The sequence below is a fragment of the Cornus florida genome, unplaced genomic scaffold (assembly GCF_030987335.1).
Source record: "Cornus florida cultivar Cherokee Brave unplaced genomic scaffold, ASM3098733v1 CherokeeBrave_3.0.0_Hap2_Chr11, whole genome shotgun sequence".
NCBI classification, from domain to species: Eukaryota; Viridiplantae; Streptophyta; class Magnoliopsida; order Cornales; family Cornaceae; genus Cornus; species Cornus florida.
Genome location: NW_026775581.1, coordinates 33644174 through 33658249, shown reverse-complemented (window position 1 = coordinate 33658249; position 14076 = coordinate 33644174). Strand labels below are relative to the sequence as shown.

The window sequence follows — 14076 nt, the reverse complement described above, 5'->3', positions numbered from 1 at the left end:
AGAATTTGGTTTGGTCGGATTGCCATTATCCAATCCAGGCCTTGTTTGAATTAGTTTATTAATTTTGATCATATCATATTTATGAATATGAAAATGGATTCGAGTTAGATTATGATTGCTGAATCTAAATTTGACTTTCGAGACAAACCATTAAATTAATCTATTTGGGTGAACCCAAAAAAATAAAGTTAAAATGGTGAAAAGTGAAAAAGATCTAAGCACAACATACACACCCACAGTCTCTGGAGAGAAAAAAATAAAATAAAATAAAAGATAATAATTAAACAAAATAACAAAATTTAGGGGATGGAAAGCAAAACCCATCAATATCTATCTCTATACAAGTCGACCAACACATAACACAAAGAAGCGAGTGAGGACAAAGTAGAAGAGACTTCATAATTAGGCCGCTCAGAGACGGCCACATTTAGCCGGCTCTGCCCTTTAATTTGCCACCCCTACTTAATTCCAAAAATACTCCAACCCAAACCATTTCCACACCCATCACTCCTCCTTTATATGCCCTCCCATTGGAGGACCCAGTCATATACTTTCTCTCTCTACATCACCCTCCTCGTCTCTCTCTCTCTACTTAACGTTGGCAGACACCCCTTTGTCTCTTTTCAAGGCTTAATTTGATGGCAAAAACTTCCCAACAAAGCCGGAAAAACAATTCCAACACCACCACCACCAGCAGCAGCAACGGCAACAAAGCCACCACGAAGGTGAAGCGAACGCGTAAGAGCGTCCCACGAGAGACCCCGCCTCAGCGTAGCTCGATCTACAGGGGTGTCACAAGGTTTTTACTTAATTTATATGCTGCAAATGGCGGGTCTTTTCTCATTTTGTTTGATCATTATCTGATTTTCTTATATGGTTGGGTCTTTGGCGATTCAGGCACCGGTGGACCGGTCGCTATGAAGCTCACTTGTGGGACAAGAACTGCTGGAATGAGTCACAGAACAAGAAAGGAAGACAAGGTTTATTCATCATCTAAATAATTTTTTCTCTTCCCTCTCTCATTTTTTTTTTTTTTTAATTTTTGTGTACTAATTTAAAATATTTTCTGCCATATATGATCGATGATGGCTCTGCTGGAATTCAACTGAAATGCAGTTTATTTAGGTGAGGTTTTGGCTAGTATATTAATTATCATGTGCATTAACTCTTATATATATACTTCCAAAATTTCCATTTTGAATCACCACATACATTAAAACTTATAATGAACAAGTCTAGGTTGATGTTCTTCAGTGGATAATTAGTAATGTTTCGTGTTTATTAGGGGCCTACGACGACGAAGAAGCCGCGGCACATGCATATGATCTGGCAGCATTGAAGTACTGGGGAAAAGACACCATCCTTAACTTCCCAGTAAACATTTTCACCTCAAACCCATTCTTATAAGTTGATTTTTTTTTTTTTTTTTAAGTAAATTTCAGATTGTTTTCATTATTAATTCTGTTTTTTTTTTATTATTACTTTTTTTATAATAATGAAATTTACTGTTAATTTTTGTAGCTTTCTGCATACCAAGAAGAGCTTAAAGAAATGGAGAGTCAGTCCAAAGAAGAATATATTGGGTCCTTGAGGAGGTAGATATCAATATTAATGGATACCCATTTATTTATATATATATATATATATGCGACTCGATGCTCTACTGTAACATTTTTATGTTGCAGTGGCCGTTGTAATTTGTCAATAAATTCATTCTGTTTTTCAACATTTTATATAATACATCCGATATTTAGTGATTATGCAAATGCATAACCTATTTATTTTTAAATCTTATTTGCAGAAAAAGTAGCGGTTTTTCGCGAGGAGTTTCTAAATACAGAGGGGTAGCAAGGTATATATTAATTATGATATTATTCAATTTGGTTCATTTCCTATTAATTGTTAGCTTAATAAACTTTTCATAGGGTTGTCGCTAGCAAATTATCTGTACTTCTTTAATAAAGTGAAAAAGAATAAAAAAAAGATATGTGCACCTTCAAAATAACATTTTTTTTTGTGTTGTACATTATATGAACTGCGAGGTGTATTCGAATGTCAGAAAAGATATATAATTGAGACTGCTAGTGCCGAAAAATAATCAATTGTGACAAACTCAATTTTCATGGGATACACAAGTTAATTTGGTCAAAGTTTTTATGCTTTACATTCACTTCTAGTAATAATAACCATTTTTTTTTTTTTTTTTTTTTTTTGACCTTTCCAAATGTCACATCGATTAGTTGTACCAGATGTGCAAGAATTCAAGAAATTTACTAAAACTATAAATGTTGTACCATACGTTCTTAAATTGTCAGGAGTACTATGGTGACCACCACCACCACCACCGTTATTATGGACCAACACAATATTATTTCCTTTTTAATTTTGAGATCATGGAATTCAAATTTATCAGTCGTATGAGAAAAAAATTCCGGTGATACCACATTAATTGTATCATTAATAATAATATATCTTCATATAAGATAAAATGATTTAATTTAATAAATAGTAAAGTGGTAATATGATATATGTCATCACTACAACCGGTACAATTAAATTATTTTTTCTTCAATGCCTAGGCACCATCATAATGGAAGATGGGAGGCTCGGATTGGCAGGGTGTTTGGCAACAAGTATCTTTACCTTGGAACATATGGTAATTTTCTTTTCCTTTCTTTTCTTTTCTTTTCTTTTTATTTTTTATTTTTATAATTATCATGAATATTTCATGCCTAAACATATCTCCACTCTCATCTTTTAGAAATATTTTTCTTTATTTATTTGAAGAAAATAAGATATTTTCCCTCTAGTTATCTGCTAGCTATTCATATCTCTCTCATAATCTGATAAAATAAACAAAAGAAAAAGACAAACAAAAGTGATATTTTTGTTTTTACTTCATTGATTACGTTTTTTGTGACCATAACCATTAATCGTTTTTTCAATAATATATCATATATGTATATGCATATAAATTAGTGTATAAGTTACCAAGTGTCTCTTAATCTATGTGTTCTAATAAGTGAAGCCAAATGAATACAGTTAAGTTAGTTACAATGTGGACCGTCCAAACATTATCATACATACAAACTTATATTTAAATAAACTAGGACTGTATATAAAAGGTGTGGTATTATTAAACAATATTATATTATATTATATTATATTATATATATATATTATACACACACATACATATGTTTGTGCGTGCATGGCGTGAGTTGATAAGTCAACATACAGGATGGCAAATCAGGAAATAAGTAAAAAGTAATTAGGTGCAGTTCATAGTTAGTTGGTATATATATGGATCACCAACTCCCAACTGCTAAAGTCTGCTATTTAATATTTCAAACAGTGAAATAAAGTTTCAACCCTCCACCGAATCTATCATGCAAATAAATTCTTGACTTTATTATTTTATAAATCAAACATATATTACCCATATTGCCCCTTAACCCTTTCATTATTTTCTGCAGCTACCCAAGAAGAAGCAGCAACTGCGTATGACATGGCAGCTATAGAGTACCGTGGACTTAACGCTGTTACCAACTTTGACCTCAGCCGTTACATCAAATGGCTAAAGCCCAACGAAAATAACCCAGACAACCCTCAAGCAAACCAAAACCCTAACCCTAACCCTAACCCCGACCCCAACAATATTGATGATGTTAATCCCATGTCAAACCCTAGTGATGAGCTGGGACTAAGCTTCCTCCACCAACAGCAAAGCCCTAGCTCCGCGGAAGCGGACGCACCTCTGCCACGTCCGATGAGTGGGGCCACTGCCTCGTCGGCACTAGGGCTTCTATTGCAGTCCTCAAAGTTTAGGGAAATGTTGGAGAGGACATCAGTGGAAGATAGCCCGCTAAGTCCTCCGGAGTCTGACCCACCACGACGGAGCTTTCCTGATGACATACAGACATATTTCGACTGTCATGACTCTAGCAGCTACACTGAGGGAGATGACATTATCTTTGGTGGCTTGAATTCGTTTGTGTCACCCCTGTTCCAATGCGAGCTCGACATGTAATTAAAGAAGATGGATTGGCCATGTGAAACAACAGTTGAGAAAGCCAAAGTTCTGCTTGCGATATATATTCACATTGTTTGCATTTTAGATATATGCTTCTCTTCTTTTCTTCTGAATATGGGAAGAAGAGAGTTTCTGACTATTATTGTTTCATTTGTATGTAGATATAGATAGATGACATTCATTTATCATATATATCTTTTAATAAAAATTATTTGGCATATAAGGGCCTTAATTTATTTATTCTTCAATTGAAATAGTCTTAACTATGTTTTGAACATTTTAAAACCTAAATCCTCTCAAGATTGGAGAGAGTTCTAATGCACATTCAAGGGTGGTCATTGCACCACGTACGTACCCCCATCACCTTGGATATGGAATCACCACAGTTCAATATGCATTCTGATGGGTTTATGTGTGTGAAACATAACCATACCGAACCCGACGCTTTAAAACAAAGTGTCCTCTGATATGGACCTAGAGGTGGGTGAATAGGTCTTCTATGATTACTTTAGTTATTAATATTACAGTTTATCTGGTTATTTTTTCTTTTTCAGTTTATAATAGACATGCAAGCCTAAATAAATAAAACAATAACAATGATAATAAAGACAATGTTTGGGGTCCTCTAGGAGGGTGGAGTTCATCCTCCATATGATATGATGTGTTTCAATTACATGTCTAAAAAAATAAAAATAAATTTGAAACACAATCATTCTCCAACGTGACTCTCCTATGTTGTCTTCTTCTCTCTCTTTACAACAAAACAAATCTCTTTCTGTGAGTTACACGGTGCGGAAGTTGTTAGTTAATTTAATTATGATTAACTACTTAAATGACCTAGATGAGATTAATAGCTAAACTTGCTCAATTTTTGTGATTGATTAAATTACCTAAGCAATATAATCAATTAAACATCCACAATCACAAAGATAGATACTGAAAAGTAAAACAAGTAGAGTTAGAGAGACGGCACCAGAATTTTTAACGAGGAACCCCCAATTTGTAGAATAGATCAATTATTGTAGAAAAAACCTCGTGAATTGTGCAATCCAAAGTAAAAACGATCCATTATGTATGAAACAAAGTACAATGGACTTTGACTCAGGCTCACACCCTATCATTCTACCAAAAACCAATTGCTGACAATCCTCTGGTTTTGCGATATCTCATCCAACAGCTCTTGACTCCAAGCTTACTCTTGATCTATGTAGAAGGATTACTGGTAGATCAAACAACACTCCTCAAATGCTCTGACCTTTTCAAAGTGTGATCGCTTCACCCTTTTTTTCAAGATCTGAATTTGATAGATCTGCTTTTCAGAATCTTTGAATCTTCAATTATACTCCAATTCTGATGAGATAGAGAACAACACAACTAAATCACTCATGTATATATGTGGTGTTCTCAAAATAAAAACAGAAAAATCAGATTTGATTTTTTTAAAAATATCTCTCAAAAGGCTTACTCAAAATAATGAATTTTCGTTCCTCAAATCTATACCTCAATGTTGAATGAAAGAGAGATTATATAGAAGTTTGGAAAACCTAAGAATACTTAGAAATCAAGTCAAATTCATGCATAAGATTTAGGAAGGAAGTCTAGCCCAAATAGGAATCAAAATAGATCAGGCAACTAAAGTTACAAAAACAAATCAGAAATCTTAAACCAGTTCAGAAATCGCCTACCGGTTCAAGATGGCCAGTACTAAATCCAAAGAATCCATTTGATTCTTGAACTAGTTCAGGATTCTCCTACCGGATCAAGATTGCCAGTCTTAAAAAATCCAAAAAGCCTCAGAATGTTGAACCTGTTCGAATAATCTTCAATCAGTTCTAGTTAAACATATTCGAATAATCTTGAACCAGTTCGAGTTGGGCAGAATGTAAACTTCCTACAAACTTGTGTTTCAACCTTCCAAAACTTATTTAGTGTTCCCACACACTCACATACCTTTCTAAAGTATTGTTCTCATCATTCCGGAGTGTATTGAAGCATGAACACTTGAACTTCTTTAAATACGCTTCCGATCCTCAATCTTGAAATTCTGAACCGAAATTTTACAACTTGATTGGACTTATTTTGATAACGAAATTAGTCAATTACAAAATATATTTCTCACAATCTTCCCCTTTGGCTATTTCATAACAAAACCCTAAAACAACATGTAATCTACCCAAGCAAAAAAAGTAAATTACAATTTGTCAAAGAAATAAATGGAACTTTTCTTGAACTGTACCACATGAAGCTTCAATACTTATAGTATCTCCAACCAATAATCTTCAAATTAACTCAAACAAAAACTACCCGTGAAGCTTAATCAAGAAAGATATAACACAAACATAAAATAGTGCCTGAAAATCAATGCATAAATAAATGCAATGATCCAATGATCAAGTGTTCTCCCCCTTAATGAAAAAGTATCTTTCCCCTTGAATAATAGCATTTGCAACTCTCTCCTCCTTTTTGTCAGAAATTGACAAGGGTTGAAAGGAAGAAATATCCTAGAAGAAGGAAGTAACCAACCATATAGAACTTGTAAATTGAATCCACTAAGAGTATAGACTCCACAAGACTATATGAACAACACATATATAACCAAGATCAATTCATTTAAGTTTCAAAAACTTAGCAAGTGTAGTAAAATCACCACCAAGTTCCAAAACATATGATATGTCAACTGTCTAGATTTCAGACAATAAATCAATGATATCACATATCCTTAGAAATCAAACAATCAACATGTGCAAAAGACCTCTCTTTTTTTCTTTTCTTTTTTTTTACTCTCTTTGTGCTTTATTATTCTTTTTTCACATATGGCAGCTTTCACGCTTATGGGGAGCCAACTCTTTCCCTTATGGGATTTGTTTCAAGTTAAGGTAGCTTCGAACAACTCCTAAAGGTAGCCTTTTTTAACTCTCACATTTTTCTACAACAATTAATTTTTTTCTCAAAACTTTTCATTCCAAGTTTATTATTATTATTATTATTTATTTCACTCTTTTGGTCTAAATCACATAAAGGTTTAAATTCCAAGACAATGCTTAATCATGTCAACATCATCTTTGACCAAAACAAAGACATCAAAAATAAGTAAATATGCTATCAATGATTCATTTACTGTGTGAAATAAGTAAGAAAAATCAATTTCATCAATTTATAGTCATACTATGTTTTACACATATAATCCATATATCATTAAATTCCTTGTGTTCAACATACTTAAACAACATGGTTTTGCTTAACTTCCAAAAAAAATTGCTTAACTTCCAAAAAAAAAAAAAAAAAAAACTAAGTTCCACCAAACTAGAATCATAATCTAGACGCTCAATATATGTATGAAGATCTGTAATACCCCTATTTTTTAAAGGATTTATTCAAGTAATTTAATTACTTTTAATTTGATAGAGTTCTTGGTGTTTTATTTAATTATCTTGTTTTCTTTAAATTATATTTCGTATTTTACTTGTTGAATTGATATAATGTTTTGATTTGTGTAATGTCATGATTGAGTTGTTTATTTGACTGTATATGTGTTTATGCTTGTGTGATTTAATTATGAATTATTTGTAATTAATAGATTTAATTTAATTATTTTATTTATTTAAGTTAACTAGATTGGGTTGAAGGAAAGTTGGACTAATGGATGTGGTCTTGGACTTGAATGAAGCCTTGTTGGGTTAATTAATAAGAACCCATGGTTATAAAGATATTTAAATGATTATTTTTGCATAATTATATATGATTAATTAATAATTATTATGGAAGGAAATATATATATATATATATATTATTTATTGATAAATATGTATTTATGATTTAAGTAATTAATGATCATTATGGAAGGAAATATACATATATATATATTATAATATATATGATATATGATATATGTGTATATATATTATTTAAGATAATTATTATATTTTTATATTGGGTAGTCAGACTAGGAATAAGATTAGAGTATACATATGTCTATATATACACCCAATGTAGTATTGTTAAAAAAAAAAATCACGTTAGAAAAATAAGAGAGAGGGAAGAAGAAGAAGTGAAGGCTGACAAAGAAGAAGCCGTATCAGATAAAGAGGACGACATCGGCGACAAGGAGGCTGTTGACATTGGAAGAGATAACCAAGGCTTGAGACATCGGTTTCGTTTTGAAACCTTCAGGGGAGTTATTTTCTACTTCTCCTCTTAGGACTCATAAATCTTTCACCTTGGGTATCAAAACTTTAGGTCATAATTTATTAATTAAATCATTGTTAAATAGGAATTTTAAAATTGTAATGACCCTGTCATTTTACGTCCTTTCTTTTTTCGGAAATTATCTTTTTTCGTCTTTTTCTTATTTCGTCCTCTTCTCGTTTTTCACTTTTACTTGCATAACCTCATTTTTGGTACTCGGATTTGATTTTGGTTTTGCATACGTTTATGATATTTAAATTCTATGACATCTACATTTTTACTTTTGAAGAAATGCATATTAAATGCTTACTTTCTGTATAAAAGTCATGAAAATAAGACTTTTTGTAATTATCTATAACTTGAGGGGTTTTTGGATAATTAAGTAAAGTAATTATTTTTCGTCTTAGGGACCATTTTGCAAATTAATTTGGAAGATATTTTCAAAAATGACCTTTTTGCAATTTCTGAAAAATGTGACAAGTGTCACATTCCTATGGTGCTACTTATTGATTTTGTGGTGAAACCACTTTAATTCATTCATCACTTTCCTCTCAAGAATCCTAAGGAAGCCACCATTGGAGAAAAGCTTGACTAGTAACTTTGACTTCATTTTTTGTGCCCTTTCACTCACCTTAGAACTTTGAACTTGGAATACTTTAGGTTCCTCCCACTCCCCTATACAAAACCCTTGTTTGGTTTTTCATTTTTAAGCTTGGTTGCCTTTGATTCAAGAGGAACAATCCTCTTGTGAGGTAGGGGGTGTTATCATTAACCTTCCAAGTGATTTTATTTGTTCCTATAGTAATATCTAAGTTATATGTTTGTCTTGTATTAAGATGAAAAATAAATGATTAATTGTAACTTGAATGTAATTCACTTTAGACTTGATAAATAACATGACCATGTCTTGATTCATAACATATGTTAATTTGAGGTCATTTAGAGTCGTTTTAAAAATCTAGAGGGATTAATGAATTAATTTAATTAATTTTTATTTACATGCTCCTATGACTTAAATCAAGTTTTGAGTGATTTATATGATAACCATGACATGTATTACAACATAAATTAAATTGAGCATGTTTAGACGAGAAGTGAAATCTAGGGAATTTAGTTGTTTTATTTAATTGTTCAAATTATGATTTTAAACTTATATCATACTTGTGAGGCTATGTTCTTGTTGTTGAATGATATTGTTGTAATTAGTGGCAAATTGTATAATGATTATTCAATATTCTTCATGCCATTTTAGTTGAGAACTTAGGGCATGTATTGTGTTTCCAAAATTGATTTGTGCATGTTGATGGCTTTACATTGTATATATATATGTTATGTTGATACATATATGTAATGTGCACAAAATGTTGATTTTGGAAACTTAGGGATGTCGTTGTTATGACTATGGATAGGGCATGGTTCTAGTACGGGGGAAAGTCCCTCTACAAGTTTAGTGCGCACATAGGGAGGTTACCCATGGGCTAGTAACCCTAAAGTAATCACATTGTCGGTTTGATCCGGCGTGACGTCCAAGTATCCACTTTGGTTTGATTTCGCATTTAAATTCCATGTTGTTAACTTTGTGAAATTACATCTCATTGTGTTATGTTGAAAGTTCTATTGTCACTTGATAGCATGAATTAAATGGTATTGGATTGTAGATTGGTACAAAGATAAACCCATGCATTCCCTACGAGTAAACTTGTTTACTCACCCCTAAGTTAATGGGTGTTTTGCAGGTAAAGAAGCCTTAGTGTGGGACGCACAGCATTCTTAGACTTATTAGAGTTCTTAATGTATTTTTGATGGCATAGAATATGCATATGTTAGCATATCTTATCCTACTTTGCTTACTTTGATAAAACTTGTACTTATTGTCTAAGTTACGTAATGTGCACTGAAGTGCACCTTTTGACACTCTTAGAATATGTATGTAATGAGGCCAATGGCCAAGGACACATATATGCCATGTATGTTACTTTATCTTTATAGTTTGTATGTGAAACTTAAGGGATTTCATCCATTGAAGGGTCATATTTTGCATATGACGTCCCATGAGGCCGTAGGCCATTGTAGCACGTCTATTTCATCATAATACATTTGCGTGCATGCTCACTTGGGCAAAATTCACACCATTTCATGAAATGAACTTCCTTTGGACACTTTTTGACATTTTGAATTGCAAATCTGATGTGAGGGCATTTTAGGAATTTTATCTTGACAAATTAATTCCGTTCTTTACATGGTCACTTAGAAAATGTGATTTTAGGGGGGGTTTTTTCTTCGTGTTTTTCCATAAAATGCCATCTTGGCATCGGAAATCGCATCTGAAATTCAGCTCTCAGTTTTTAAATTTAGCAGCTTTTTGGACCCTCTGGACCTGTTTTCTTGGGAGGGCATTTTGGGCATTTCACATTGCGTTTTTTTCGATTTTTCCATCAAATCACGTAGAAAGCTCGATTTTAAGGGGGGTTTATTCTTTGAGTTTTTCCAGAAAATGTCATCTTGACCCTCAAATTTCCTTTTTTTGGGGAAAAACCCCTGCTGCCAGGGTTTCTTGCTACCCATTCTGCCGCCTTCACATCTAAACGGTTACGAGGGGTTTTGTAACCGGTTAGATGAGTGTGGGCAGTGTGTTTCTCGTGAATTTTGGCCTCCTAACCGGTTAGGAAGGTCACCTAACCGGTTAGATGTTCATGGGTTGCCTCTTTTGGACCGTTTTGCCCTTTCTTCCGTTAGCCATATCTTCTTCATCCGGATTCCGAATCAAGTGATTCTTGAGTCTAAATTCATTAATTTTTCATTATCTTTCCAATGGTGTGCTTGGTGGCACCCACTTTTAAGCTGGAAATGATGATTTTGCGCCTAGGTTCATTCTTGTTCGTTTTTGAAACGTTGCTTCCGTATTTGATTCCTTTGGGTTCCGTGACCTCGTTGAGGGTTATAGTGGTGTCTTAGAGCCATGTAGTATCTCTAGAGACCGTTGTTTTGTCTGTTGCTTCCACATTTTGGATCCATTATCGGGTCATCTTTCGATTCATCACTGACGCACCGGGTTGAAAAACTTGGGCCGTCACAAGTGGTATCAGATCCCCTAGGTTCGAAACCTTAGGATGACGGGTTTTGGGTACATAACATGCTTTTGTTAGTGTACTTTGATTTATTAGCATACCTTTGACAATATGTTTTTGGCATTATAACATGATTACATGTTTCTTGGTGACATACTTATTATTATGATATGTCTCTATGTTTATATGCTTATATGTTTAAGAAGCATCCTTGTTTGACATATTACTTAAGTGCTTAACTGTTTAAACAGCCTTTCTTGATTGCTTTATCATGACCGCATGTTACATACCTCATCTTGCTTCGTATCTCTTACTTTCATAGTACGAGTTGCATTTGGTCATAATAACTTGTGTTATTGTTGACCTCTTTTATTGCATATGCTTAGCATCATGGTTGTCACACGTGGGAGTCTTCGCGTCAGTGTGTTGAGGAGCAGGTGGATGACACCGAGTTTACGAGGGGTCCAGGGAGGCCTAGGATTCCAGTTCGTGGCACAGGTCCAAATCCACCACGAGCTCCGACTTACGAGGAACAGATTGCATAGGGAGTGGCTCTGGGGATGTCAGAGTCCATTCAGGCAATGTTTCGCTAGCAAATGGCGGGGATATAGATTCCGGTACCGGCACCAGCACCGGCACCAGTTGCTAATGAGGCATTAGACTACTTCATGAAGTTACAGAGGGTTAAGATGTATGGATCCGCTTGCCTCAGAGGCATGGTTTGATCTCATGGTACACAAGCTCGATAGCATGGCAGTACCTACAGACCGATTGAGGATCTCCTTGATAGCCTATATGTTCATGGGAGATGCCAATATCTGGTGGAGGTCTATGACCAATATCCACGATGTAGAGGTGATGACTTAGGAGGAGTTCAGAACATTATTCTTTGACCGCTTCTTTCAAAAGGCTATGAGGCATGATATGAGAGTGCAGTTTACAGGTCTCTATCAAGGCAGGATGAGTGTCACTGAGTATGAGACACGCTTCACTTCTCTTTCCCACTATGCACCGGAGATGGTAGCCACCGATGAGCTCAGGGCAAAAAAGTTTCAGGATAGGTTATATCTTGATATTAGGCCACGGATTTCAGTGTTGGATCTGAGGACTTATGGGGAGGTAGTACAAAAGGCTATGCTAGTTGAGGCAGAGGACCGAGATCAGCTTAGGATCAAGGGTTCATATAAGCATCCGCGTGGAGAGGCTTTATCAGTATCCATTGGAGGTCAATGGAAGAAGGCTAAGGCCTAAGATAGTTCACTCACTCAGGGACAGTCACAGCAGGCTCGGTCTGTATCTGCAGGTCCAGTATCTTCGAGGTCAGCCCGGGGAGTCATTTGTCACCACTGTTAGCAGCCTGGGCACATCAAGCCTTGTTGCCCACAGTTGCAGTCTCAGGGCAGTCATTCTCAGACTAGTAAGTCTTTAGCTTCGACACAGGGACTTCAGGGGGTTTGCAATTACTGCAAGTAGCCTGAACATTTCAAGAGGGAGTGTCCGTGCCTACAGAACAGGGCACAGAGTGGCGCAAGCCCACAGGCCACACCGGCACAGTCGACAGTTGCACAGTCAGGTTTTAGGGTGCCTCAAGCACCACAGTCAGTTCGTATCAGGGTAGGAACCCTACACCTACTGCTTCCGGACATCAGTCAGCTCAGCAGGGCAGTTCACAGCAATCGGGGGCTCAGGGACGAGTTTACGCACTACCACAGGCCGATACCTCCGCGGGGACTTCTACAATTCGAGGTATCTTTCCAATTTTCAGTTCTTGGGCTAGAGTTCTTGTTGACACAGGTGCATCACATTCATTCATATCTGCATCATTTGCACATTCTTTGGGTCTGGAGGTCACGCAACGGGATGGTTTCCTTTGTGTTGACACACCAGTTGGTGGTCTAGTGTTTTTGGACCATGTTTGTCGGGGTTGTGCTATGAGATAGCTAGACGGACATTGGAGTTTGATTTCGTTGTTCTCGACATGACGGGCTTTGACGTCATTCTCGGGATGGATTGGTTGTCCTTCTTTCGTGCCACGATCGATTGCTTCCGTGGGCGAGTGTCTGTTTGCACTCCCGCGGGAGATTGTTTTCACTTCGTGGGAGATCGGAGCAATTCCCACCCAACGATGATTTTTAGTATTGGTGATTGGAGTCGCCACAGGTCCTACTTGGCTAGCCTGTTAGTTGACGAGGGTAGCAGTCTTGGCCGCATTTTTCCAACAGTTGTAGACAAGTTTCTGGATGTCTTCCCAGAGGAGTTGACAGAACTCCCTCCTCTTTAGGAGGTTGTCTTTGCCATCGATGTCATTCCTGGTACTGCACCTATTTCTATGGCACCATACCGTATGGCATCGGTAGAGCTTGATGAGCTGAAGGCTCAATTGGAGGATTTGAAAGCTAAGGGTTTTATACGTCCCAGTGTTTCACCCTGGGGAGCACCGGTTCTTTTTGCGAAGAAGAAGGATGGGTCTTTGAGACTTTGCATCGATTATCGCAAGCTAAACCATGTCACAATCAAGAACAGGTATCCTTTACCTAGGATTGATGACTTGTTTGATCAGTTGAAGGGAGCGACATGGGTTGAGGGTTAAGGATGAGGATGTATCCAAAACCGCTTTCCACACACGGTATGGCCATTATGAGTTTCTAGTGATGCCATTCGGTTTGACAAATGCTCCAGCAGCTTTTATGGACTTGATGAACCGTGTATTTAGTGACCATCTTGATCAGTTCGTTATAGTCTTTGTTGATGACATTCTTGTATACTCAGCTTCGGTGGAGGAGCATGAGT

At 35.8% G+C, this 14076-nt stretch overlaps 1 protein-coding gene across 1 annotated transcript; it reads left to right on the top strand.

Annotated features, from left to right (window-relative positions):
* The first annotated feature begins 229 nt into the window (after nucleotides 1-229).
* Nucleotides 230-4281, top strand: LOC132285470 (AP2-like ethylene-responsive transcription factor At1g16060). The gene is made up of 8 exons (XM_059787662.1): nucleotides 230-799; nucleotides 898-980; nucleotides 1117-1125; nucleotides 1286-1374; nucleotides 1522-1595; nucleotides 1802-1852; nucleotides 2580-2656; nucleotides 3477-4281. The coding sequence occupies exons 1-8, from the start codon at nucleotides 639-641 to the stop codon at nucleotides 4028-4030; spliced, it is 1098 nt and encodes a 365-aa protein (XP_059643645.1). The 5' UTR covers nucleotides 230-638; the 3' UTR covers nucleotides 4031-4281.
* The last annotated feature ends 9795 nt before the right edge of the window (nucleotides 4282-14076 follow it).

Excerpts from the sequence above, each read along its gene's own strand:
- LOC132285470 (XM_059787662.1), top strand. The coding sequence starts at position 639 with ATGGCAAAAACTTCCCAACAAAGCCGGAAAAACAATTCCAACACCACC. Across the intron at positions 1,375-1,521 it reads ACACCATCCTTAACTTCCCA|CTTTCTGCATACCAAGAAGA; the intron begins GTAAACATTTTC and ends TAATTTTTGTAG. Across the intron at positions 1,596-1,801 it reads TATATTGGGTCCTTGAGGAG|AAAAAGTAGCGGTTTTTCGC; the intron begins GTAGATATCAAT and ends TCTTATTTGCAG.